Here is a 25,481-nt window from a genome sequence, read left to right as displayed (position 1 = left end):
ATGTAGGCGATTGTTATCAATTTCAAGTAAAATTAAAACTGTACTAAGTGCTCTGAAGAAAAACCACAAGATCGATACTTTAAGAAAGTAAAACGGGACTCCAACCTGGCCAGAGTTTTCAAGAAAGACTTCCTGGAGGAAGAGATGCTTGCACTAAGATCTGAAGGATGTGTACTCACTAACTACACCAGGGATGGGGGAGAGTCTTCCAGGCAGTAGGAAAGTTGGTGCCAGAGTTCTGGGGTGGGAGGAAGTGTGGCCCGGAAGTTCAACGTCTCTGGAGCGAGCGAGCAGAGCAGGGGGAAGCAGGGGAGATTGAGGCTGGGGGTGGTTGGCAGGGCCTGGCCTTGCAGGCCACACTCAGACGCGCTGGCATTATTCTAAGAGCCGTGCAAAGACACGGCAGGAGGTGTTTATTTTTTACAGACAATGGTTTAGTGAACCCCTCTGTACCTATCACCCAGACGCAACAGCTATCAACATTCTGCCATTCTCATTTCATCGGTACTCCTTCAACTTAAAAAAAAATGTGTTTCTCCTTGAAAACATTCTACTTAACATGAAAGCTATTGGGACAAAAATCTCTTGAAAAGGGGAAACATACAAATATATTTGACTGTATTGGGGGAAAAGATACACACATAGTTGGTTTTATCTAGTGATAATGTATGCTTTTTAAATGACACATTTTGTGAAATACTTTGAAAATACCTTTAACAACTTTTTTAGCAACAACCAATGGAATTTCCAGTATTTTAAAGGAATGTTTTCAGAAGATTAAATTTGATTGGGGTTTTATCACTCACTCTGCTTGAGGACTAATATGATAAGCATTCTAAATGTGTCTGGGATCAAAATAGGGCTGTTTGCCCAGAAAATATCTTGATATTTAAGTAAAAAGTATATGACATGAGTCATGGTGGCTGTTAACCACACTCCTTCCTGATCAGAACATTTGACTTTACTGAGGAAAAGGTTTGGTACCATGGCATGGTGCCATGTACCATAAACTCATCTGGTTTTGACTTGATTGGTAATCACTTTCTTGAGGAAGGTCAGGAAAGTCTAATAGGAAATAGCACTTGTGTGTCCTGGTTGTAAATCTCTAAGATCCGTCAGTGATTGCACCTGTTATTTCTAGACCCATCCTCTGTAACTCTTGGTTGTAACTCTGTTGGCTTTAGGTACAGATCTGATGCTTGAACCAGCAACTTGATCTTTTGTATACTAACCTTGTTTCCTACAATTTTGCTATAATCGCTGATAAGTTCCAGGAGTTTTTTTGTCGATTCTTTCGGATTTTCTACATAAGACAATTATGTCATCTGTGAACAAAGACAGTTTTGTTTCTTCCTTTTTGATCTGTATACCTTTTATTTCCTTTTCTTGTCTTATCGCATCAGCTAGGACTTCCATTACGATGTTGCAAAGAAGTGGTGAAGATGGGACATCCTTAGCAATTTGATCTTAGGTGTTCTTTTTGGACAGCAAGAGGAACTTGAACACTAGGGACCTTCCTTTAATTATATGTCCAACGGTACTGTAGTAGAATTGCAAAAAGACCTTGGTCTTAACCTTTTACTTTTTCTATTTTATTTCTTTCCATTCCAGTGCCCAGGGCATCTGAGAAGGCATCTAAGGGAAACTTCATGTCTTTAGTAGAGCTCCTACTAGAGTTTTGAAACATGAATTTAGTTAAAAAATTGCCTCCTTAATCTTCTGTGATATCTGAAATTCAGAAAAAGGTGACTATTCATAAGACAGCTCTTTGGTTACTGGAGGAATGACTCAAGGTGCGGGCTGCTGTCGGCACTGTTTCCCATCTGGCCTCTTCCTGGGAACCGCAGGCCATTTGAGGAGATCACGATGTGGAACACTCTCAGATAGAGTTCTGCTGGAGACTGCTGGCATCTTTTTATCAACTTGGATACCCTGTGTGGTAGACCGTTTGTGAAAATGGCCTCCATAATTCTCCTCTCTTCTGCACACCTCCCATGCTAACTCTGGCCCTAGCCATGACTTGCTTTGACCAATGGGACAATAGCGAATGTGACCAAAGCAGAGACTTACAAATTGCTTGTGCACTTTGGGACTTGCCCTCTCTTGCTGCTTTTGGGAACCCTGTGAGTACCGCCATGTGAGCAAGCTTGGGCCGGCCTGCTGTAGACACTGGCCCAGTCAGAGCCGTCACCTCAGCAACCTACACCACCTGCCAGCCAGACATACATGTGAGGCACCTATTCGTAGGACAGCCTAGACCAGCCAGCCCCAGTCACGCCACTAGCTGACTGCAGCTTCATGAATGAGCCCAGGTGAGACCCACAGAAGAACTGCCTGGCTGAGCTCAGCCCAGGTGGTCCCACAGCATCAGGAGCTAAAATATAACCAGTATTTTAAGCAATTGCATTTTGGGGTGGTTAACAAAAGCTAACTGGTACAACCTGGACCAGAGTAGTTTCTAGGCGACAAATATCACTTGCCTTGACTCGGTATAAATCTTGAAAGTTGAAAAATTCCTTCGGTTTCTAGACTTGTTTCCTCAATTTTCTGAATGAATTTTTATGAGATGGACTCTAACGCCAGAGATCTTTTTTTGATCATTTTTTTCCCAGCAGGACTGGAAGTGGCTCTTCAAAAAGACCATTTGCTCTGTTTTGTATCTTTCTGTTTCCATTTGCAGAGCATCTGAAAGGACGGTTCAATGAGACATCATGATTCTATTTTGTTTGCAATAGATCTCTCACCTAGATTAAGTGGCGTGTCCCTGGCTGGGCTTATGAAGGTGCTGGAGGTGGCCGGCTGCATTGTGAAGAATAACAGCCACCTGCTGGTCACAGCCCAGTAGCAACAAGGACAAAGCCCTGGAATCTGGAGAGAAGCCCCTAACTCCTTCAGTGTCCCTCCAGCGCCATCTACTGACAAGGCCTAACCTTGTGCCCGCTGATAAATGTTGGAACTAAGTGGCAATAAATAAATGGATAATTGGTACAAGTGAGTGATGGGGGCCCCTGATATTAATAAAAATGACAGTGATGATAATGGCTACCATTGAATTCTCAGTGCTTTCTGTGTCATTTATCTCTGAATTGTCAGAAGGGAGGTTGACGGGGAGAGGGGATAGTGGTCTTTTATGCCCACAAAGTCTGTTCACCCTTCCCTAGGCTCAGGGCCTGAGCCTGCTCTGGGTAACCAACCCCTCCCTGCTCCCAGGCCGGGCCCACTGAGTGGGGTGACTCCATCCCTGCTCCAAGGCAGGCATGTGTCCCAGGAATGGCCAGCTGGAGCTCTCCCCAACACCACACGTGGCATCATCCAACTAGGACAAAGCGAAACAACCCCGAGGGGCGCATGGCACTGCTGGAAGCTCACACACCAGCCAGGACACGGCTGTGTGCTGGAACTCCCTGCTCCCTTCCCTGCTCGTTTTTTTTAGTCTTTTACGTTTTATTTTTCTCCTTAGCGCTTACTATCCTCTGACATGTCTGTTCCCCCTATTGGTTTTCTCTATCTCCCCCTCCAGAAGTAAGCTTTATAAAGGGAGAGACTGGGGTCTGATGTATTCCCTGCTGGGTTCCCTGAACCTAGAACGGTGCCTGATGTACATGAAGGGTGGGAAATCATGTTTGAATGCGTGAGTGAGCCGATGATGTTCACAATTTTACCACCTAGGACAGGGGCAGATGCAACATGTCTCAATATAGCTTCCTGGGCCCCCAGTCCCTGGGGCATAAGGTATCAGTGACGTTGTCTGCGTAAGATAGGTTCTCACCGGATCAGGAAAGTTCAGTTCTTACAATACCACAGCCGTTGGGTACCCAGGACTTACGTCACCAATCTGGAAGACCTTACATGACAATGTAAGCGGGCCCGCCCGGTGGCTTAGCGGTTAAGTGCACGCGCTCCACTACGCGCGCTCCGCTGCTGGCGGCCCGGGTTCGGATCCCGGGCGCCCACCGACGCACCGCTTCTCCGGCCATGCTGAGGCCGCGTCCCATATACAGCAACTAGAAGGATGTGCAACTATGACATACAACTATCTACTGGGGCTTTGGTGGAGAAAAAGGAGGAGGATTGGCAAGAGATGTTAGCTCAGAGCCAGTCTTCCTCAGCAAAAAGAGGAGGATTAGCATGGATGTTAGCTCAGGGCTGATCTTCCTCACAAAAAAAAAAAAAAAAGAAAGAAAGAAAAAGTCCCTATTAAATGATACAATTTAAAAAACAAACAAACAAAAAACAATGTAAGCTTTTCCATTTAAGGGGTGTTAACCCACGTTGGACTCCTGGTTCTCACCCCTAACTCACGATCAGCAAGGCCACGTTGGGGAGCCAGCAAAGTCAGTGGCCATATTTTCCTGAAGACTATTACTGCCTCCAGGTTCCTACCTTCTGGGAAGCCTGTTCCTTCTGTCTGTTCTGTCTCTGACTCAGGACACTTCAAGCTCAGTGGTTCTGAGGGGACCACTGCCAAAAATCTATTTCCCTACAACCTGTTAAACTACTTGGGTTAATACTGGTAAAAGCATTTTTGATGAATTTAGTGAGTTGGCCATTTGGTAATGTGAATATTTTGAGAGTTGGTTTCTAGTGAATTGCCCTGTTTCTTTCCTTTCACTCCTTCCCTCAGTCCTGTGTTATTTCTTTCTGCAATCCAAAACAAAGATATTCTGAAATAATGCTACAGATAAAAAATTTCAAATAATGACATTGGGTACTCTGAAAAAATTATGATGCAAGTGTGGGTGTAAATTATTTTTTAAATATTCATCAATTGTCAAAATGGATATTCATTCCTGAATTAAGGAAAATTAATCATAAAAATAAAACATAAGGGCCGGCTCCGTGGCTTAGCGGTTGGGTGCGCGCGCTCTGATGCTGGCGGCCCGGGTTCGGATCCCGGGAGCGCCCGGAGGCACCACTTCTCCGTCCAACGTGAGGCCGAGTCCCACGTACAGCAACTAGAAGGATGTGAACCTATGACATACAGCTATCTACTGGGGCTTTGGGGGGAAAAAAAACTGAATAAAAAAAAAAAAAAAAAAAAAAAAAAAAAAAAATAAAACATAAGACAGGACATATCCTGTGCATACACAAACTTTTCCTTTTTTCTCCTCTCTAGAGTTCTACAAGTATAGAAACATACATTCAAGTTTTTTATGTGTGTGTGTGAGGAAGACCAGCCCTGTGCTAACATCTGCCAATCCTCCTCTTTTTTGCTGAGGAAGACTGGCCCTGGGCTAACATCCATGCCCATCTTCCTCTACTTTATATGGGACACCGCGACAGCATGGCTTAACAAGCGGTGCATTGGTGCGCGCCCGGGATCTGAACCTGCGGACTCCAAGGCGCCACAGCAGAGCACGTGCACTTAACTGCTTGCGCCACCGGGCCGGCCCTCATTCAAGTTTTTTAAATAAACTTTTTATATTGGAAGAATTTTAAGTTTACAGAAAAGTTGCAAAGACAGCATAGAAAATTCTTGTAGATCCTTCACCCAGTTTCCCCTAATGTTAACACAGCACATAGCCATGCACATTTATCAAAACCAAGAAGTTAACATTGGATGGTACCATTGATGAAACCCCAGACTTCAGTGGGATTGCACTAATTATTCCACTTCTGTCTTATTTCCTCTCCCAGGATACCATCCAGGATATCACGTTGCATTTAGCTACATTGAGTTTTGCACTTTCCATTTTTCTCAGTGGAAAATGTATCATGGAGATGGTTTCATATCAGCAACTACAAATGTGGTCCCCTTTCAACTGGGCTGCATAGTATTCCACGGTGTGAATATAAATGAATTCTGTAACCAGTTCCCTTCTGCTCTGATTTGGGCTGTTTCTCAGTTATTGCTTCCGTTACCCTGGTACGTGGGTCTTTGCATACATGTGTGAGTCCATATGCAGGATGGATTCCCAGAGGTGGAATCAGTTGGGTCAAAGGGGTGTGAGTTTTACATTTTAGTGAATAAGCCAACTTGTCCTCGTGGAAGGAGTATAAGCAACAGTGGATGTAGTCAGGGGTGTGTGCCTGCTTGATGGCCACATAACATTATAGTTGATTCTCTCCACTCTGTCATCTCAGGTGGTGAAAGAGAGCTTGGTTCAGTGGGGTGAGAGAGAGAGGAGCCTGGGGAGGTGGCAAAGAGATGGGCCACATAGACCCCTCAGTGCCAGGCCAAGGAGCTGGACTTTGTGCTGAGGGCACTGGGGAGCCATGGAGGGTTAGAGGCTTGATTGAGGCATGGACAGATGTGGTCATGCAGGGGTGCAGAAGGAACAGCCATCGAATGGCTGCTTCTCTCTTAGGTTGTCCTGGGAGCCTTACTTGGCTCTCATCTCTTTGCTCCCCTCTCACCCACAGGACTGGGCCAGGGCAGACAAACCGGTCCAGCCAGCTGAGGCCTGCCTTGGCCAGGCCACACAGCTACCAGTCTGGCTGAGCCGCACTCTGCAGGTATGTGGCCAGAAGGAGCCAGAGTGGGCAGTGGCAGATGTGGGACAGAGGTGGAGGCCGGCCTACCTGCCGCCCAGAGGCCAGCTTGACTCCAAGCTCCAGCATCTGGCAAGCCCTGACCTGTCTTAACTGCTCAGGTAAAGTTTGAAAATGTTTAGCAGAATAAGTCTTTTCTCAATGCACATCTCCTGTCCTGCAGTGACATTTCTATTAACATTTATTTCTTGAGTTTTGTTGGAGGATAAAACCAATAATCACCATAGACTATTTGGAAAATACCAAAATGCCCAAGGAATGAAATAAAAATCCCCTGCAAGCATCTCCTCTTCCTTAATAACCAATGTTAACCTTTGGGAGACTTTTTTATTTTACGATTTTAATGCAAACACACATATTTATATTTTTACAAGAAAAGCAATCATACTTGGCATGCTATTTTATAATCTTCTTTTTTCACTTAACAATTTCCCAACTATTTTCCTACAACATTAAATATTCTTTTGCAGTGTGATTTTTAAGGGAAAAACTGATTTTATGCATATCAATCTGCATTAACTCCACAAACCCTCAGACAGAAAGCATCACATTAACTCTAACATACGCTGAGCCCATGGGCCGGGCAGCTCTCAGGGAAAGCAGTGAGCGTTTTCAAGTATGACGTTACATTCATAAGTGCGAACATGTGAGTCCGTTTGGTGAATCGGCTTCTGTCCATCAACGATGGTGGAACCCCAAACATTTGAATTTGGGGTTCACCAAAGACAGTTGCAGCCTTGGCAGGCAGTGTGTTTCTTCATTTGATTCTGATTACATGGGATCAAGAAAATTCCTGATTCATAATAAAAGGTTTACTGGTTCCCGACTCTTAGGATGTGTTGGACCCTATGCCCTGAGATAGGGGCTGTTAGAACCCCCACTTTATAGAGGGGCACACTGAGGCCCAGAGTGTGGAGGGGCTGGTGCGAACCCAGTGTTGCCTCTTTGTTTCTCAGAGAATCCGAGTTACAGACTCAGTCTGTGAACTTGCTCATGAGGACAGACCTAAATCTAAAAGGAGCTTCGGGTGGAATCCCCCCTTTCCTTGACACGTTTACGAGGGGGTCAAATATATGCCCAAGGATGGCGGAGAAGTTTCCTTCCAGGGCCTGCAGAAAAGCCAGTCAGGCCAGTTACCCTGGAGGGGCCCTTGTGTGTTAAAGTATGGTGAGTATTACAGCTACGTGGTGTTTTTAAAATTCTGGCTTGAAAAGTAAAGTTGTGTATTGTTTAGCGTTTTAGAAACCCCATTGCTAGTATTTGTTTTCGAAAAATAATAAATGATCTTTATAAAAAATTTTTGCAAACATTATGAAGATATATATAGTGTGAACATTTCTGCTCCTTTCAGCCCTCCATTCCCCTCCCTCCTCAGAGGGGTGCTTCCTGGGAAATATGTGTACATCATTTCTATAAAAATGAAATCACTCTGCACACTGTTCTGCTCCTTGCCTTGTTTACTTAACAATAGATCATGGTGTTCTATGACACATCGACACTCTGAAATACGTTGCCAAATAGTAAAAAAAAAAAAAAAAAGAAAAAGAGGTGAATTCATATATACTGACATGGAAAGATGACCATAATATGTAGTTAAGTAAAGAAAGCAAGTTGCAAAGCAATGTTTAAAGCAGGATTCTATTAAACACCTGTGTGTGTGCTTGTATAAGTATATATGTATGTGTCAAAGTAAACTTTTGAGAACCCAAAAAGGACTGTTAGCATATGTTAATAGCAGTTATCTAGGGGGTTGGACCAGATTGGGAGGGAATTTACTGGGGAATTGAACATGGGCACTTCCAGTTCTAAATTTTTATAATCTTTTAAATGAAAAGGTTACAAATGATGTTTGCTTTCTTTTTTCTTTTCTTCTTTTTTTTTTTTTTGCTGAGGAAGACTGGCCCTGGGCTAACATCCACGCCCATCTTCCTCCACTTTATACTGGACGCCGCCACAGCATGGCTTGCCAAGCAGTGCGTCGGTGCGTGCCCGGGATCTGAACCAGCAAACCCCGGGCCACCACAGCGGAGTGCGTGCACTTAACTGCTTGCGCCACCGGGCCGGCCCTGATGTTTGCTTTCTTAAAAGTATTTTTCCCATTCTTTTAAACATTATTTTTAAAACATCGACCCATTTCTTTAAAAAGAAAAGTCCAACCCTGCATATGTATCTACAGGAATAGAAGTCCTGTATGTGGTTTGCAAGCTTTTCTACTTGGCAGTTCCTGGAGCTTTTTCCGTGTTAAAGCATAGAGCCCGCGTTCATTATTTTTTATCACTGGGTGGTGTTCGGGAGTGTAGACACAGCACAGCTAATTTAACCAAGCCCCTACTGATGTTCACTTAGGTTACTATTACAAATATCCTTATGTATGCTTTCCAATTATTTATACCATTACGACATCTTTTTATGTCCACTCACATAGATCTATCTTCTTTTTAACAGCTACGGAGAATCCCAGTCCAAGGATATAACATGAGTTGTACAACCCATTCCTTGCCGATGGATGTAAGGCTGTTTCCAATTTTTCTCCATAACAGATAATGATTTCTTTGACCATTACTGATTTTTTAAAGTGTGTTTGTAAAAGCTAACATCTGTGGCAACTAGACTTTTGGTGGTGAATGCAATGCAGTCTATACAGAAGTCAAAATATAGTGATGCACACTGAAATTTACATAATGTTATAAACCAATGTGACCTCAATAAAAAATAATAAAAATAAATCAATTAATTAAAATAAAAATGGGAAAAAAACCCTAACATCTGTATTCAGCTTTTGCAGCCCATCTGCAGACCAGTGGAGTGAAGGAAGACCCCTAGAAACCTCGTTTGGTGGGGGAAAAAGGCCAGGCCCTCCTGCAGGGCTTAATGGCTGTAAAATGACCAGAGGATGAGCGGGCTTCAGGGAGGACAAAGGAGGATGAGATTCTTAAACTGTTTGCTGTCCTGCACCCCTTAGAGAACTTCCTGGAAGCTAGGGCCCCTGGAGGAGGACGTCTGTGGCCTGTACTGGCCCAACAGCCCTGCACTCTGATTTTCCTTTGATGAACACTCCCCTTCCCAACACCACCCCTGGCTGCACCCTTAGCAGGATTATTAATCCAGGTGTCCTCCCTTCCCCCAACCAAAGGACAGGCCTAGAACTTAAAAACCAAGATAGCGAGATTTAACCCCTGACCTTGGCTAAAGCTTTTGGGAGAGAGGTCCTTTCTTGCCACCGTGTTGCTTAGCTCTAAAGACGTAAGCCTGATGTTGCCAGAGAAATCCCGCCTGAGAATGAAGCAAGTTTCCTGGAAACCTAGCTTGCATCCCTGGATCCAGATATGCCTAAAGCCAGCACTGTTGACGCAGTTACATGAGCCAATAAATTCCACTTTGTTTCAGTCAGTGCCAGTTGGGTTTCTGCCACTTCCATTGGAAGAGTTCTTGTTCATTCGCCTTTGCCCCAGAAGAAAACAAATTAGTCCATTCAACCAGTATTTATTGAACATTCATTTTCAGCCCTGTGCTGGGTGATGCTGGGGACAATAAAGAGACCATGAGAGAACTTGCCCCTCCCATTACGGCAATTCCAGCCTACCAGAGCTTAAACAGACAATCACAAACTATTCAGCAGTAATGGCGACACCCGCCATGAGGGAGGAGCCCAGGGAGCTACAAGAGAGGCATCTGTGAGTGCGGTGGTGGGATCAGGGAAGGGTTCCCTGAAGACAGGACTCTAAGTTGACACTGACAGATGGGCCAGGAATCAGCCAAGTGAAATGAGGTTAAGGGCTAAGGGTCCATATGTTCAAGAGTTTCAAGGCACCCTTAAGTCCCAGCAGGGTTCAGAAACCTGGTAAAAGATCTTTGGAGTGGAAGGAGGGAAGGGTGAGGGAGGTGGGAAGGGAAGAGGTGAGGTGACCATCCAGGCCTCAGCTGGAGGAGGCAGGAGCAGGAGGAGGAGGCGATGTGTGCACGTGGCCTTCCGTTCTTGGTCCTCACAAGGTGGTGTAGAAATACATGGCTATCAGCATCACAGGGAGCTGGATGAGGAGGCAGTCAGGTGAGGGGCGCTCCAGCCCCACGTCCACACCCCACCCAGCCCACAGGCTCCCCGCCTCTCACCGTCCACATCAGGATGGCAAACCCAAACCACGAGATGCCCCACGTGTAGCTGTCGATGGCATGGCCAATGTGCTCGAAGCAGCCCTGGGCAGGGGACACGGGAGCTTGAGAAATGCCCAGGGAGGCTGGCCTCGGAAAGCAAGAATCCCCAGGTGCCCTTGGGAAAGTCCCTTCCTTCCTTGAGCCTTGGTTTTCTCACCTGCCAGTGGGGATCATGGCCGTGTCCACCTCCCAGGGCAGTTTTGGGGAGCCAGGGATGCAACCCCGTGCGAGTAGGTGCCACCCTGATGGTGGCTATGACAGTCTGAGAGTGATTTTGTTTAGAGCCGGCTTTCCATGTGGCCCACAATTTCCAAGGGCTTGAAATACGCCTTCAGGATCTGTCCAGTTCTGACTCCTCCTCATACAGAGATGAGGCCCAGGGGAGCCAGAGCCCCCACCAGAGTCCCCTTCCTGTTGTCCCTGCCCTGACTTGGAAGCAGCCAAGAACAAAGGTTCAGGGTGTGTGTCCTGGAGTCAGGCAGGACCAAATTGGGGGCCAGCTCTGCTCTTTGTTGGCTGTGGGGCCTGGACATGATTCTGACCCTCTGAGCCTCAGTTTTCCCGTCTGTGAAGTGGCGATCTTGATAGCACCGCCCTCTGAAAGCCCTTGTGGGGATTCCACGAGATGACGCGTGGAAGCACTCTGCACAGATGCCCACTCTGACGGTGGTGGTTTGCACAGGCTCGCCTCTCCATGACACCCGATCTAAGCCATTCCACTGGAGGGCCCCCAGGCAGCCCAAGCAGCCAGAGGGACCACTGGGCTGGTTCTCCTCTTAGTCTAACCTCCTCTGGTCTCTCTCTCTGCTTCTGCAGTCGCCTTGCAGTATGAAAGCTATTAAAGCACCTGATTGGGGCCTGACAGCCTACGATCAAACCCCAGCTCCATACCTCACTAGTGATTGCCCTTGGTTTCCTCACCTGTAAAATGGGACAATCATCATCTTGACCTCATAAGGCTGTGGTGAGAATTAAGTAGGACAAAAACTTAGAGCACTTAGAAGGATGCCTGGTACAAAAAATGGCTCAATAAATGTCGGCTGTTATTGGTGTTGTGCTGTTGTTATTATTATTGTTGCTCTGATTCCGAGACAACCTGAGGAAATGCAGGTGCCAGGTCTGGCTCACACAGACCCCGTGTGCAGCCCACTGACTCGCAGAGGGAGGGACAGACGGAGAGAGAATTGAGAGAGCCAGAGAGAGGGGAGAGAAAGAGAAAGCCAGGGAGGGGAGGAGGAGACGGCAGACAGACAGTGGGAGGCAGGAAGAGACAGAAGAACCAGAGAGGGCCAGACAGCCCGACAGACAGGGGCAGCAGGGGGAGGGGACACACCTGGGTGAACAGGTAGTCCACGTGGCCCAGGCGGCAGCCTTCTTCATTGAGGGGGATGAAGTTGCCAGTCCGGCGACAGCACAGTGGGGGCCAGGGGAACTCCACCTCCGGGGTGGCCACCCGGAAGGCTGATGTGAAGTTCACCCAGTCCATGGGACCAGATGTGCCACAGCACTCTTGCTGGAGAGAAAGGCAGGGGTCAGGCGGGCTCTGTCTCAGAGAGGACAGCTGCTCGCCTGAGGTCACACAGTGAAGGCCAACCACCAAAGGGCAGATTTCTGGCTTCTCCTGCCCCCTCTGGGTGTTTAATTTGTGGCCCCCAGAATGATGAAAACAGGCTCCTTCAAACATGGGTTGCAATCCTGGCTGGCAGTATGACGAGCCAAGTTGGGACCTTGTTTCCCTTGGGTCCTCAGTATTCTCCTTTTGTGCTGCTGTATCATGTTGAGTTTAATTAAGAATGCGGCTTCTCAGGCTGGCCCCCTGACTTAGCGGTTAAGTGCGCGCGCTCCGCTGCTGGCGGCCCGGGTTCGGATCCCGGGTGCGCACTGACGCACTGCTTCTCCGGCCATGCTGAGGCCACGTCCCACATACAGCAACTAGAAGGATGTGCAACTATGACACACAACTATCTACTGGGGCTTTGGGGAGGAAAAAGGAGGAGGATTGGCAATAGATGTTAGCTCAGAGCCAGTCTTCCTCAGCAAAAAGAGGAGGATTAGCATGGATGTTAGCTCAGGGCTGATCTTCCTCACAAAAAAAAAAAAAAAAAAAAAAAAAAAGAATGCGGCTTCTGGAACCTGGTGGCCTGGGTTGGAATCCTTCTGGTTCTGTGACCCACCAGCCACTCAACCTCTCACCTCGGTTTCCTCATCGCTAAAAAGCTGATCTCCCTTATGAGGTGGTTGTGAGGATTAAATAAGCTTTAAAAGTGCTTCGAACAGTGCTAAACAAAAGTTAGTGCTCATTAAATGTTCGTGATTATCATCATCATTATTGTTGAGACAGTACATGCCATGGTTAAGGGCGGGGCTCTGGATCTCACTAACTGTATGACCCTTTTTTGTGACTTTCCCTTTTTTGGCCTGCTGACTCATCTGGAAAATGGCGATGACCAGAGCCCCACCCTCATAAGAACCACATGACTAGATACCCTCCACTAGTGGGCATAATGGGAGCCCTATGGCCCTCCGTGATCAGAGCCCTGGGCCACCCTTGCCCACCTCAGTCATGAGGCGGTCCCAGAGGCGGGTCAGTTCCCGGCCCTGGTCCGTGTCTGCACTGTAGAAGCTCAGCATCTGCTTGGTGATCAGGGATGGGCTGGACACCATCTGCGGAGGGCCGGGAAGAACAGGGTCCAGAGGGGCTGGGTGGGGAGAGGGGTTGGTCTCCACCCCCACCCCAGACCCTCCCCCTCCCCCTCAGAAGTCAGGCGCCTCCCCGGCCTCTGGCCGCTCACATAGTCTCGGTGGGTGTAGGCCATGATGCAGGAGGCGCACTCAAAGATGTAGACGATGAGCATGAGCACCAGGTACTGGGGAGAGGGGGGGAGAGGGAGGGAGGGAGAGAGGGATGCCAGTCAGGGCAAAGCCTGCCAAGTCACACCCCTCAAGGAGTGGATCAATGGATAGAAATACCATTACAAAAGATATAGCACGGAGCGGGGCAGGCGGCCTAGCAGTTAAGTGCACATGTTCCGCTTCGGTGGCGGCCCGGGGTTTACTGGGTTCGGATCCCAGGCTCGCTCCAACGCACCGCTTGTCAAGCCGTGCTGTGGCAGCATCCCATATAAGGTAGAGGAGGATGGGCACAGATGTTAGCCCAGGGCCAATCTTTCTCAGCAAAAAAGAAAAAAAAAATAAGACAATGTGAATGGTAACATCTATGTGGTGGGTATACAGGTGTTTGCTGTTCAAGTATTTCATCTTTTCTGTTTGAAATTTTTTATAATACAATGTTAGGGGAAAAGGAAATCAACAAAGAATATGTAAAGTATTTCCTGAATATAACTATCGGCTTGGATGCAGTAAAATAAATGTCTACTATGGAAAAGAAAAAAATAAAGACATTCTTGAGACAACAGGGACATGTGAACACAGACTTGGTATTGGAAGGTAGATATGAAGGGGCTAGGGTGAATTTTGCAGAGTGTGCCAGTGGCACGGTGGTTGTGCAAAAAAAGAAGAAAAAAGCTCTTTGACTGGTGTTTAATGAATATTTTCCTGTCCTCACCCCTCACCTGAATCCTCAGCTGTCCTCACCCCTCACCTTCACCAGTAAAGCATGGGGGGTGGGGTGGATGCTCCAGCTCCACGGCCATGATGTGAGAGGATGTGGCAGAACAGGCCTGGCTGCTTTAAAACAATGTCCTTATCACTCAGAGAAATGTGCCCTCAAGTATTTACAGGTAGATGACTTGGTGTCTGGAATGTGCTTCAAAATCCCCCAGGAAAGAAGAATGTGGGCAGACAGAGGGTGGAATAGAGGAGACGAGTTGGCCAGGCTGGGGTTGATATTGTTGAAACCAGGTGATGGGTTCTCAGGTCACAATGCCCTTCCCTCTACTTCAGTCTAAGTTTGATATTTCCCATAATAATTTTTTTTTTGGTGAGGAAGATCAGCCCTGAGCTAACATCCGTGCTAATCCTCCTCTTTGTTTTTTTTTTTTTGCTGAGGAAGACCGGCTCTGAGCTAACATCTATTGCCAATCCTCCTCCTTTTTTTTTTCCCCAAAGCCCCAGTAGATAGTTGTGTGTCATAGTTGTTCATCCTTCTAGTTGCTGTATGTGGGACGCGGCCTCAGCATGGCCGGAGAAGCGGTGCGTCGGTGCACGCCCGGGATCCAAACCCGGGCCGCCAGCAGCAGAGCCCGTGCACTTAACCGCTAAGCCACGGGGCTGGCCCTCCTATAATAATTAAAAACAAAATTCTGTCATAGTTAATGACAAACTAACAGGTGAGACACACAGACACAAACTTTTCTTTTCCTTTTTTTTACTGATTGGGTGAACTTTTAGGGCTTCTGTTAAATTGTTATGCCTGAGAATTAAGTGCAGGAAAGAAAGAAAAGAAGGAAAGGAAAAGAAAAGAGCCTTTCCACCGCTGCATCTTACTCACGGTAAAGCCAAGGTCCTCATCAACGCCTGTAAGGCCCACCGGATAGGCCCGCCTTTCCTTTCTCCCCTCATCTTCTGTGCCCACCCCACTATTCTCCCCTCGTACGACCTCATCTCCTCTCACTCACTCCCATTCCCACTCGGCTCCAGCCACACTGGACTCCTGGATCCTCTGGTTTCAGAGCCTTCGCTCTGCTGTTCCCTCCACCTGGAATGCTCTACCTGCAGATACACACCTGGCTCACTCCCTCACCTCCCCCCGGGCCTTCATTTCTCTGGCTGCAACGCCTCCCCTCGCCCCTCCCCAGCGCCAGATCTCCCTTCCCTGTTCACTCTCTCCCCCGTCACAGCATCCTCCCCAGGACAAGGGCTTTCATGTTTTGCTCACTAGATAGCCCAGTGCCTAGGGTAGGGTTTGGCACATGGTTCTTGCTCGGTAGACATTTGTTGATTGAAAAGTAGCTGCCCCTAGGAATCTAAATGGCCCTCAGCTGCGGAGGGAGCGCAGTGTTGGCTCTGTGTCAGTGGGGCCATGATTGGAATCCCTGCTCTCCCCATCACCTGGGCTGTTGGCCTCTGAACCTCAGTGTCCTCACCTGGCAAATGGGTAGAGAAGTGCTAACTTCAGAGGGCCTCTGGGAGGATTGAGGGAGCGCACTTTCTAACCTGCTTAGCCTAGTGTCAGGCACACAAGAGGTACTCGGGAAGAGCAGGTCATTGTTGTTGTGATTATTGTGGTTGGCAAAGATTAAGTGCACAGGCTCAAGTGCTGAACTGCTCAGATTTAAATCCTGGCTCTGTCACTCACTTGCTCTGCAACCCTGGATAAGGGACTTCACTTCTCCGAGCCTCAGTTTCAACTCTGTCAAATGGGCTCAAGATGATGGTGGTGGCGATGATGGTGGTGAGGATGATGGTGATGATGCTGATGGTGGTGGTGGTGATGGTGGTGGTGATGATGGTGGTGATGAAGATGGTGGCGGTGATGGTGGTGGTGATGATGGTGGTGATGATAGTGGTGGTAGTGATGATAGTAGTGGTGGTGATGATGGTGGTGGTGGTGATGATAGTGGTGGTGATGGTGGTGGTGGTGGTGGTGATGATGGTGGTGGTGGTGACGATAGTGGTGGTGATGGTGGTGGTAGTGATGATAGTAGTGGTGGTGGTGATGATGGTGGTGATGATAGTGGTGGTAGTGATGATAGTAGTGGTGGTGGTGATGATGGTGGTGGTGGTGGTGGTGATGATGGTGGTGGTGATGGTGGTGGTGTTGATGGTGGTGGTGGTGATGGTGGTGGTGGTGATGATGGTGTTGATGGTGGTGGTGGCGATGATGATGGTGATGATGGTGGTGGTGATGATGGTGGTGGTGATGGTGGTGGTGATGATGGTGGTGATGAAGATGGTGGTGGTGATGGTGGTGGTGACTGTGGTGGTGGCGATCGTGGTGGCGATGATTGTGGTGGTGATGGTGGTGGTGATGATGGTGGTGATGAAGATGGTGGTGATGATGATGGTGGTGGTGATGATGATGGTGGTGGTGATGGTGGTAGTGGTGATGATGGTGTTGATGGTGGTGGTGACGATAATGATGGTGACGATGGTGGTGGTGATGATGGTGGTGATGAAGATGGTGGTGGTGATGGTGGTGGTGTTGATGGTGGTGGTGGTGATGATGGTGTTGATGGTGGTGGCGGCGATGATGATGGTGATGATGGTGGTGATGATGATGGTGGTGGTGATGATGGTGGTGATGATGATGGTGGTGGTGATGATGGTGGTGATGATGATGGTGGTGATGGTGATGGTGGTGGTGATGGTGGTGGTGATGGTGATGGTGTTGGTGATGGTGGTGGTGATGATGGTGGTGATGGTGATGGTGGTGGTGGTGATGATGATGGTGGTGGTGATGATGGTGGTGGTGGTGATGATGGTGTTGGTGGTGGTGACGATGATGATGGTGATGATGGTGGTGGTGATGATGGTGGTGATGATGATGGTGGTGGTGATGATGGTGGTGATGGTGATGGTGGTGGTGGTGATGATCATGGTGATGATGATGGTGGTGGTGATGATGATGATGGTGGTGGTATCTCATAGCAGGTTGGGAAGAGTAAATGAACTAGTCTATGTGAAGCATTTAGAATGTAGTGAGCACTTATTAAGTGGTAGCTGTGCTATTATTACCGTTGTTGTTATTGACAGAGCTCATGAGCACAGACTCTGGAGACCAATTAACTGAGGCCCAAACCCCAGTCCTGCTACTCAAGAGTGGTCCTCCTGTGCAGAGCTTCCCTCCCTCTCTCCCCTGTGGCCCAGTTTTCTTTGTAAAATGAGGGAACAGCAGCAGAGCCTCAGTTATTGGGTTATGGTAAGATTAAATGAAATGACTGCCTTGAGGCTGAGAGTGGTGCCATGCTGAACACACCTAGTGGCTGTGGTGGTGGTTGTTATTACGACTCTGTGGTGATGATCTTCATGCCCACCCATCCCCATCCCCCCTCCTGGAGCCTCACCGTGAGGATCATGGACCGGCGGCGGCAGAGTGCTGCACCCACACCAAAGCTGGCCACCACGAAGAAGGAGAAGCCGCAGAAGATGGCGATCCAGGCGCCAGCGAAGACGTCATCCTTGCCCGAGACGCCCATCAGTGGATACACGCGGTACTGGTCGGCTGTCACCCATACCGTCTCAGCAAACAGGGCCAGGCCTGACAGCTGGACAGGGCAGCCAGTTAGCAAAGCCTGTTCAGGGGCAGCAGCCCAGCTACATGAGTCTCCATGAGCAAGTGCTTTCCCCATTCCGAGCCTCCACTGCCCCCTCGGTAAAGTGGGCATGTAACAAGAGTGGCAAAGACATCCCCTTCCATGAGCAGCGATGAGGCTGGGCAGAGGCCAGGAGGGAAGGGAGGGCCCAGCCAGACCCCTGCCGCCCCCCACACCCCAGCTGCCAGTTGCTTCAAGAATATAAGGAGATGCCACATCCGCAAAGCCTGGAGCGCATAACTGGCACTGAAGAGATGCTGGGTCACCCTGCCCTTCCTCAATAGTGCTGTTATTCCAGAGCAGGGCAGTCTGGCCAGGCCAAACAATTACAAACGCATCAACCCTTTGCACAGCAACTCCACTTGCAGGAATCAATCCTACAGGTACACTCGCCCCTGCAGGAAAATCACAAACCCACAAGGTTATTCCTGCAGACCATGGGTGAAAGATCCAGGACGCTGCACAATGCAGCTGTGAAAAAGCGCAGGGAGGCTCTCTGAGGGCTCATGTGGAGTGGCCTACAGACTCTGTGAGCAAGAGAAAAGGGAGGCACAGAACAGGATGTGGAATGTGCTAAATTTTGGGGCAAGAAAGGGGAGAAAGTAGGTATATATGTTCCTATTTGCTTTTATTTGCTTAAAGAAATGGAGAAACAAAAATCTGGTTATCTATAGGGGTGGGGATGGGGAACAGGAGAGAAGAAGACTTCTCAGTGGATACCTCTGACAATACCCACAGGGTACTTACCGCATGACAGGCATTGGTCCCCGTAACTGCTTCTTTGTGACAATCACTGTTACCAGCTGTGGTGTCTGTTGTTGTTATGGCCAATACAACCCCAAACTCCGGTCTAAGCACAGTAATCCAGTAACTCATCTTATCCTCTCAGTGGTCCTATTTTATCTCCATTTTACAGATGAGAAAACTGAGGACCAGAGAGGTTACATCACTGGCTCCAGTTCCCACAGTAGAAAGTGGCAGAGCTGGGATTTGAACCCAGGCTGCCTGGCTCCAGAGCCATGTATAGGTATCACATATTCTCTAAAAACATTAAATATTTACTAAAGGACATTGTTATGATTCATTACCGTGGGCCTCCTGTGTGCCAAGCAGGCACTTCATGTGCATAATCATGTTACTGATGATGGCTAGCATTTGCCAAGCACTTTTTCTGAGCTGAGGGCCATACATGAATTAATCTACAGAACAGTCCCCACGATGAAGACATAAGCTATAGATGGGAAACAGGCACAGAGAAGTCAAGTCGCTTGCTCAAGGTCACACAGCTGGGGAGAGGCAGAGCTGGGATTCGAATCCAGGCTACTCTGACTTGAGAGCCCGCAGCACTGGCCATCCGGGGAGTCCTGGGCCCCCAGCCCCCAGCCCCAGGCTCAGGACTGCCCCCTCCTCCCCACCCGCGCACTCGGCTCCCAGCACTGGGGGATGTCTCACCAGAATGATGATGTTGCCCACGACCAGCAGCCCCACCACAACCGGAGAGCCCTTCTCTGCTGCCGCTGCTGCAGAAGCCATAGTCCTGCCTGAGTGAGGTGAGCGGGGATGAGGCCAGGCAGAGGCCAGGTGGGGAGGGAGGGCCTGGCGGGACCCAGGGCCCCCACTCCACACCCCAGCTGCCAGGGGCTGCTCCCACTGTCTGCTGGGCCAGGCTGGTACTGAACGTGCCCAGACTCCCACCACCCCAGGGTGGGCTATTTTACAGAAGAGGAAACGCAGGCTCCGGTGGGGCAAGCACTGACCAGAGCTCAGACCTCCCCAGCTCCCTTTGCTGCACCCAGACCCCCAGAGTCCCCTCCTCACCTCCTCTGCCTGAAGCTTCTCTGGCTGGCTCCTCCCACGGTGGTTCCCTATATATGCCCAGGCCCAGTCTTGGGCCAGTCTCCAAGGAAGTGGGGAGGGTGTCCGGAGGAGGGGACAAGAGGTGAAGCAGCATGGGAGAATAGCTTTATGAGCCCCCCCAACCCAAGTGATTTATAGACCTGAAATTCCAGATCGTGCTAATGTCTGGCTACAAGGGCAAGGTGACGTGCCCGCATCCTCCGGTCCCCAGGCTGTGGTGGAGGGGGGTGGGGTTGGGAGGATGAATGCACCACCTGATGTCCCTCCTTAGGACGCAGGCCTTCCTGAGAGCAGAGAGAGATGCAAGTCCGCCTCGAGTGTGAATCCTGAATCCCAGAACTGCCTCCTCTGCTGGTGGCTCCCCGTCTCCGAGGCTAGGAGCCAAGGGGGTTGGGGGGGCCGGAGGCCTGGGCAGCGACCCGCGCAGTTGAGGACAGAGCTGGACCAAGGCAGGAAGACCGGGAGAAGATGAGGGGCAGGTGTGGGGGATGCTCAGAAGGCTGATGTACTGGCTCTGGGCTGAGGGGAGATGATGGCAGGAGATGGATGTGTGAGGGGAGTTGGAAATGCGTGTACAATGAGCAGGGAGAGAAGTGTGTTAGAAAAAGGGAGGGGGCACATCGAATGGGCTTGGCGGGAGAAAAGTACCCTTCTCTGCCCCTCCACCCCTACCCCCCACACACAGACAAAGCAGGGTCACAGTGAGGAGCCATGGGTTGAAATGTCTTCAGGCTGCAGAACCAAAGAGACCCAGGTTCAGATCCCAGTTCCGCCTCCTCTGTGCCGCGCGAACTGGCGTGTGCATTTGCCTATCTGCAGAACGGGTATCTTCAGACCGCTTTCCCGGGCGGCGGTGGGAACTGAGTGCGGGGACGTCTGCGAAGCACGTCTTCCGGGCCTGGCGTGCAGCAGGTGGCCGCGCCGCACCAGCTGCGCTCTGGAGAGGCCCACGTCCTCTCCGACGGCGCCCCCTAGTGGCACACGGCTGATTCCGCAGGCGAAAATGGTGGCCTGAAACCCCCGGTACATCTCGAGAACTTCTCCACCTCGAGGACCAGGGCATTGACTGCGTTTTCTCGCTGAGCCTCGGCTCCGCCAGTGTACGCGAAATGGGCAAACGGAAGGTAAAATTCCAATTTCAAGACACTGGCTTGGTAATAAGACCCATGAGATGTTTTCCAATTAAAATGGTTAATTTGGTTTTTAGTCAATCCACTTTACATTTAAAATAGTTTTTCTCCGTTGATTTATATTTATATTAAGGACTAACGAGAAAATTTCAATAATAATGTACCCAACCTGTCAAATACATTTTATAAGTTTTAGCTAAAATAACTTGCAAAATAATAGGGCCATGCTCACAATATGAAGAATTTTTATTTTCAAATAGTTGATAACTGTCAGTAGTTCAAAGTTACATAAAATGTCAGTAAAAGCAAAACGTTGTCATCAATGGGGGCATTAATATGTCATCAGTCATAAAAGGGATCCATTTTGTTCTGAAACATGAAGCCAGTGTACTTTGATGTTGGATTTGAATTTTCATTATTCTTTTTCACTATTATGTAAGCCAGTCTTCGATACAATAAAGTTTGAAGTGCTCATTTCTTCCTTTAAAAAATCACAATGCCAAGATCTAAAGATGACATACGCCTACCCTATGATCCAGCCATTTGTCCCCGGGAATTCGCCCACTTCTGTCTACCAGATGCTGTGAATATATTCCTAACAGTCCCACACTAGAAACCACCCAAATGCCCCTTGACAGCAGAACGGATAAGGACGTTATGGTACATGCATACAGTGGATACCATTCAGCAATGAAAGAGAACGAACTATTGATACCTGCAACTACAGAGACAAATCTCAAAAGCATTATGCTAAATGAAAAAAGCCATACTCAAGAGACTACAATTGTATGATTCTAGAAATGAAATTCTAGAACACGCAAAACCAATCTAGGATAATAAAAGTCAAGATAGTGGTTACCCTTGGGGGCATCGTGACTGCAGGGAACAGGAAGGAGGCTTCTCTCTCTTGATTTGAACACTGGTTACATTGGAGTGTTCAGATTGCGAAAATGCATCAAGCTGTACACTCATGACAATGTACTTTTCTGTATTATTTTTTATTACGACGCCTCCTAAAGGGGTTAGATCCTTTCAACGAAACATATTCAATGTGTTAAAGAGGTGTTTTCCATGGGGCCAGCTCTGTGGCACAGTGGTTAAGGGCACACGCTTGGCTTCGCAGCCCGGGGCTCGCAGGTTCAGATCCTGGGCGCGCACCGCCGCAGCGTTTGTCAAGCCATGCTGTGGCGGTGTCCCATATAAAGTGGAGGAAGATGGGCATGGATGTTAGCCCAGGGCCAGTCTTCCTCAGCAAAAAGAGGAGGATTGGCAGATGTTAGCTCAGGGCTAGTCCTCCTAACAACAACAACAAAAAGAGGTGTTTTCCAAAGGGGGCACACGAAATGATTTGAGGCTGTCCATGACAAGAAATGAAAAGGCGCAAAATGACACAAAACTCATATGATGAGAAAAAGAGCCAGTTCTACCAGCCCTCTGATGGCGCCGTGGAAAAAGGCTCAGTGTGATGCTACGGTGTCCTAAACACCTCTCCGACCTTGCTTAGAGCAGGTCTCAACAGGCCTCAGTGTCTGACCAGAATTGAAGAACATATTTTCATTGTATTTATTTTTAAGATAATATGTTATGTTTTCCATGGTGAGTGGTGAAAAGAAAGTTTTCCTAATTTTTTTTATTATAAAATATTTCAAGTATACAAGAAAACGTAGAGAATAATGTAACAAACACCTATGTCCTCACCACCCAGCTTTGTCAAATCTAGTCTAGTATTGGCTGCAGATTGTTTTTTGAGTGGCGTCATTGCAGTGGGCATCTGAAGCCACCTGATGTTGCCCCAGAGATAACTTCGCTATTAAATTCGGGGACTCATCATCCTCCACACCCCTTCCCCTGGCTGCTTTTTCAGATCCCAGGTGTGTGGGTTGAGTTAATCCCACACCCTCAGTTTACAGCTCATTATTCCCTACAAGACACCTCTTGTTTTAAATTTATTTGCATATATCCCAGTCTCTTCCAGCGCCCCCTACTGGCAAACATTCTAATATGTTCATGTATATCTTTTCTGCTGAGTGTGTTCTTGTAAAATGGGTACCGTTGTTTCCCATGCATGCCATTTCTAATTTACATACCCATAATTGTATTAAATAGCTCATCCGATTCTTACTTTTCTCGCTCAGCACTATGATTTTAAGATCCACCCATGTTACTCTGGGCACAGTGAGTCCACAGCTTCTGACAGTTGCTTGGGACACCCCTGGTGTGCATCCTCCACAGTTTACTGTCTCCTCCCAGTAAGGACACTCAGGCTACTTCCAGCCACCCCCACCTCCACCGCTACCACTGTAACTAATGTGCAGGGAGCAGCCTCACGCATGGCCCCTTTGAGACTCATCTGTCTCTTTCTTAGGGGGCAGAAATGCTGGGTCGTGGATGTGTATGTGCCAGGTTGTTTTCCACAATGACCGCCCCTTCCACACTCCAACCAACAGTTCATGAGGGTTCCTGTATCCCCCCATAACCACTCACACTTGGCGTTAGCCAGCTTTCTAGTTTTTGACAGAGTAATTTTTGACAGTGTAAAGTAATACCCTCCTGTATTTCAATTCTTACTTCTCTTATTACTAATGGTTTTGAGCATCTTTTCAAATATTTGTTAGCCTATTGGGTTTCCACTCCTATGCATGCTTTCAGATTTTTAATGTGTATGCATATATCCATCAACAATGTATAGAATAGTTTTAGATTTTTTGGTAAACTTTATATAAATTGTATCTTATGGTACATATCTTCATGCAATTGACTTCTTTTTCACCTCAATATTATGCGTTTGAGATTTATTCATCAAATATGTGGCTCTAGCTCATGCATTTTTTGCAAGAATACTTCATATGTATTCAGTTTGGCAAAGATGATATAGAAAAATGTCATCAATGGCAGCACAGAGGTATGCACATTTCAGGGCCGGCCTGGTGGTGTAGTGGTTAAGTTCCCGTGCTCTGCTTCGGCGGCCCCGGGTTCACAGGTTCGGATCCCAGGCACAGACCTATGCACCGCTCATCAAGCCATGCTGTGGTGGGATCCCATATACAAAATAGAAGAAGATGAGCACAGATGTTAGCTCAGAGCTCATCTACCTCACCAAAAAAAAAAAAAAAAATAGATAAAAGGAACAGAGGTATGCACATTTAGCAACACTCTGAAACCTGAAGTTTGGGCACTAAGGTATAAGTAAAGGCTGAAATCTCAGGTGCTCTTTTGGGCCAGCTAAGCCACAGATGGCCTGAAATTCATGGGTGGGAGGGAGAGCTGAACATTATGCCCAAGAAAGGGAGATTTCAGGGTTGGGGGGGTAGCATGAAGTGTGAGATGAGGAGAAGAGAGGAAAGGAGCGAAGGGCAGAGAGAGAAGTCAGGGGGAGACTAGAACGTGATGTGAGGTGGTGAAGCAAGGAGGAAGGTGTCACCAATTAATGGTCCCAAGTAACTCAAAGGAGGTTTTGGAAGCACTTAACTGTTTCTCCATATTGTTTTTTCTTTTTTGTTATGTGAAGAGATACAATCACCAACCGCCCGAACCAGTCCAAACCCCACTGCAAGAGACGCCTACGCAGATGGGCCGGGCTGAGAAGTGCCCAAGAGATGACCTTTGCTTCATTTTTAATGTTAAGATCCAGGAGGAGCTTAGGCCTCATGACCATAACATGCGGTGTGTGTGGAAGCATGTTTTCCAACTGAGCCTGCGCAAACAAATACCCACCCCTCCCTTTTGAATATTCATTCCCCATCTGAAATAAAAGGCCCCTGCTTTCCTGAGCTCTGGGAGCATGGCTTTGGAAATGATTCCCCGTGGTCTTCTATTTGCTGCAAATGAAAGTTACTTTGTATGACAACTACTTCTGGTGAAGGCTTTGACTTCAACTCACCAAAAAGCGGACCCACCTTGGTCCGGTAACAAAAGCACTAGGGTGGAGTAGCCAAAGGTCTTTTTATTTTTTTCTCCAATTTATTGAGCACCAAGTACATGATCAGGCCTGAACTAGGCATTAAGGGCATGGTGCACATAATGAGTTTTCTCAGGCCCAGCCTTGTGTGGGGCGATGCTGGGAACACAGCAGTGATCCACACAGCGCTGTCCCTGCCCTCACAGGAGAATGGGGGAGACAGATAATCGCCAAAAAGTGACAGCCCAGCGTGGCAGGGAGATGCCAAAGTGACCAAGGCATTGAGAGAGGAAGCACAGGCCAGAGTGATCAGGGCCACAAAAGGGAAAACAAAGGTGAATGTGCCTGGGGTGTAAAGGAAGGCTTCCCGGAGGAAGGGACGTTGGAGGAGGAGACTGAGGCCAGCAGGTAAAAGGACGAGAGAACATTCCTGAAAGAGGGAATGTGGTATATACATACAATGGAATATTATTCAGCCTGAGGAAAGAAGGAAATCCTGCAATAGGCAACAACATGGATGAACCTGGAGGACACTGTGTTAAGTGAAATAAGCCAGTCTCAGGAGGACAAATATGCATGATTTCACTTCTATGAGGTATCTAGAATAGTCAAACTCATTAAAGCAGAGAGTAGAATGGTGGTTGCCAGGCGCTGGGGGGTGGAGGAAACAGAGAATTGCTAATCAATGGGTATGAAGTTTCAGTTATGCAAGACGAATAAGTTCTTATGTACAACTCT

At 48.1% G+C, this 25,481-nt stretch overlaps 1 protein-coding gene and 1 long non-coding RNA gene across 2 annotated transcripts; one reads left to right on the top strand and one right to left on the bottom strand.

Annotated features, from left to right (window-relative positions):
* Positions 1 to 9,965: 9,965 nt before the first annotated feature.
* On the bottom strand, positions 9,966 to 19,394 carry UPK1A (uroplakin 1A). Its single transcript, XM_004439729.3, has 7 exons — positions 19,311 to 19,394; positions 17,610 to 17,810; positions 13,437 to 13,511; positions 13,201 to 13,308; positions 11,978 to 12,157; positions 10,603 to 10,686; positions 9,966 to 10,520 (listed from the first exon to the last, which is right to left on the bottom strand). The coding sequence occupies exons 1-7, from the start codon at positions 19,389 to 19,391 to the stop codon at positions 10,476 to 10,478; spliced, it is 774 nt and encodes a 257-aa protein (XP_004439786.1). The 5' UTR covers positions 19,392 to 19,394; the 3' UTR covers positions 9,966 to 10,475.
* Positions 13,467 to 21,378, top strand: LOC147912911 (uncharacterized). Its single transcript, XR_015549609.1, has 3 exons — positions 13,467 to 13,508; positions 17,604 to 19,408; positions 19,987 to 21,378. It is a non-coding gene; the product is annotated as an uncharacterized LOC147912911 (long non-coding RNA).
* The last annotated feature ends 4,103 nt before the right edge of the window (positions 21,379 to 25,481 follow it).

This window comes from Ceratotherium simum, chromosome 33 (assembly GCF_057802395.1).
Source record: "Ceratotherium simum simum isolate JZ-2026a chromosome 33, ASM5780239v1, whole genome shotgun sequence".
NCBI classification, from domain to species: domain Eukaryota; kingdom Metazoa; phylum Chordata; class Mammalia; order Perissodactyla; family Rhinocerotidae; genus Ceratotherium; species Ceratotherium simum.
This window is presented reverse-complemented; position numbering and strand designations above follow the sequence as displayed.

Bases quoted from the DNA above. Each gene is read 5' to 3' on its own strand.
- UPK1A (XM_004439729.3), bottom strand. From the start codon at position 19,391: ATGGCTTCTGCAGCAGCGGCAGCAGAGAAGGGCTCTCCGGTTGTGGTG. The intron at 13,512-17,609 runs GTGAGGCTCCAG...CCCTCTCCCCAG, and splicing joins GCCGGTCCATGATCCTCACG to TACCTGGTGCTCATGCTCAT. The intron at 10,687-11,977 runs GTGTGTCCCCTC...TCCCCTGCCCAG, and splicing joins TGGACTACCTGTTCACCCAG to GGCTGCTTCGAGCACATTGG.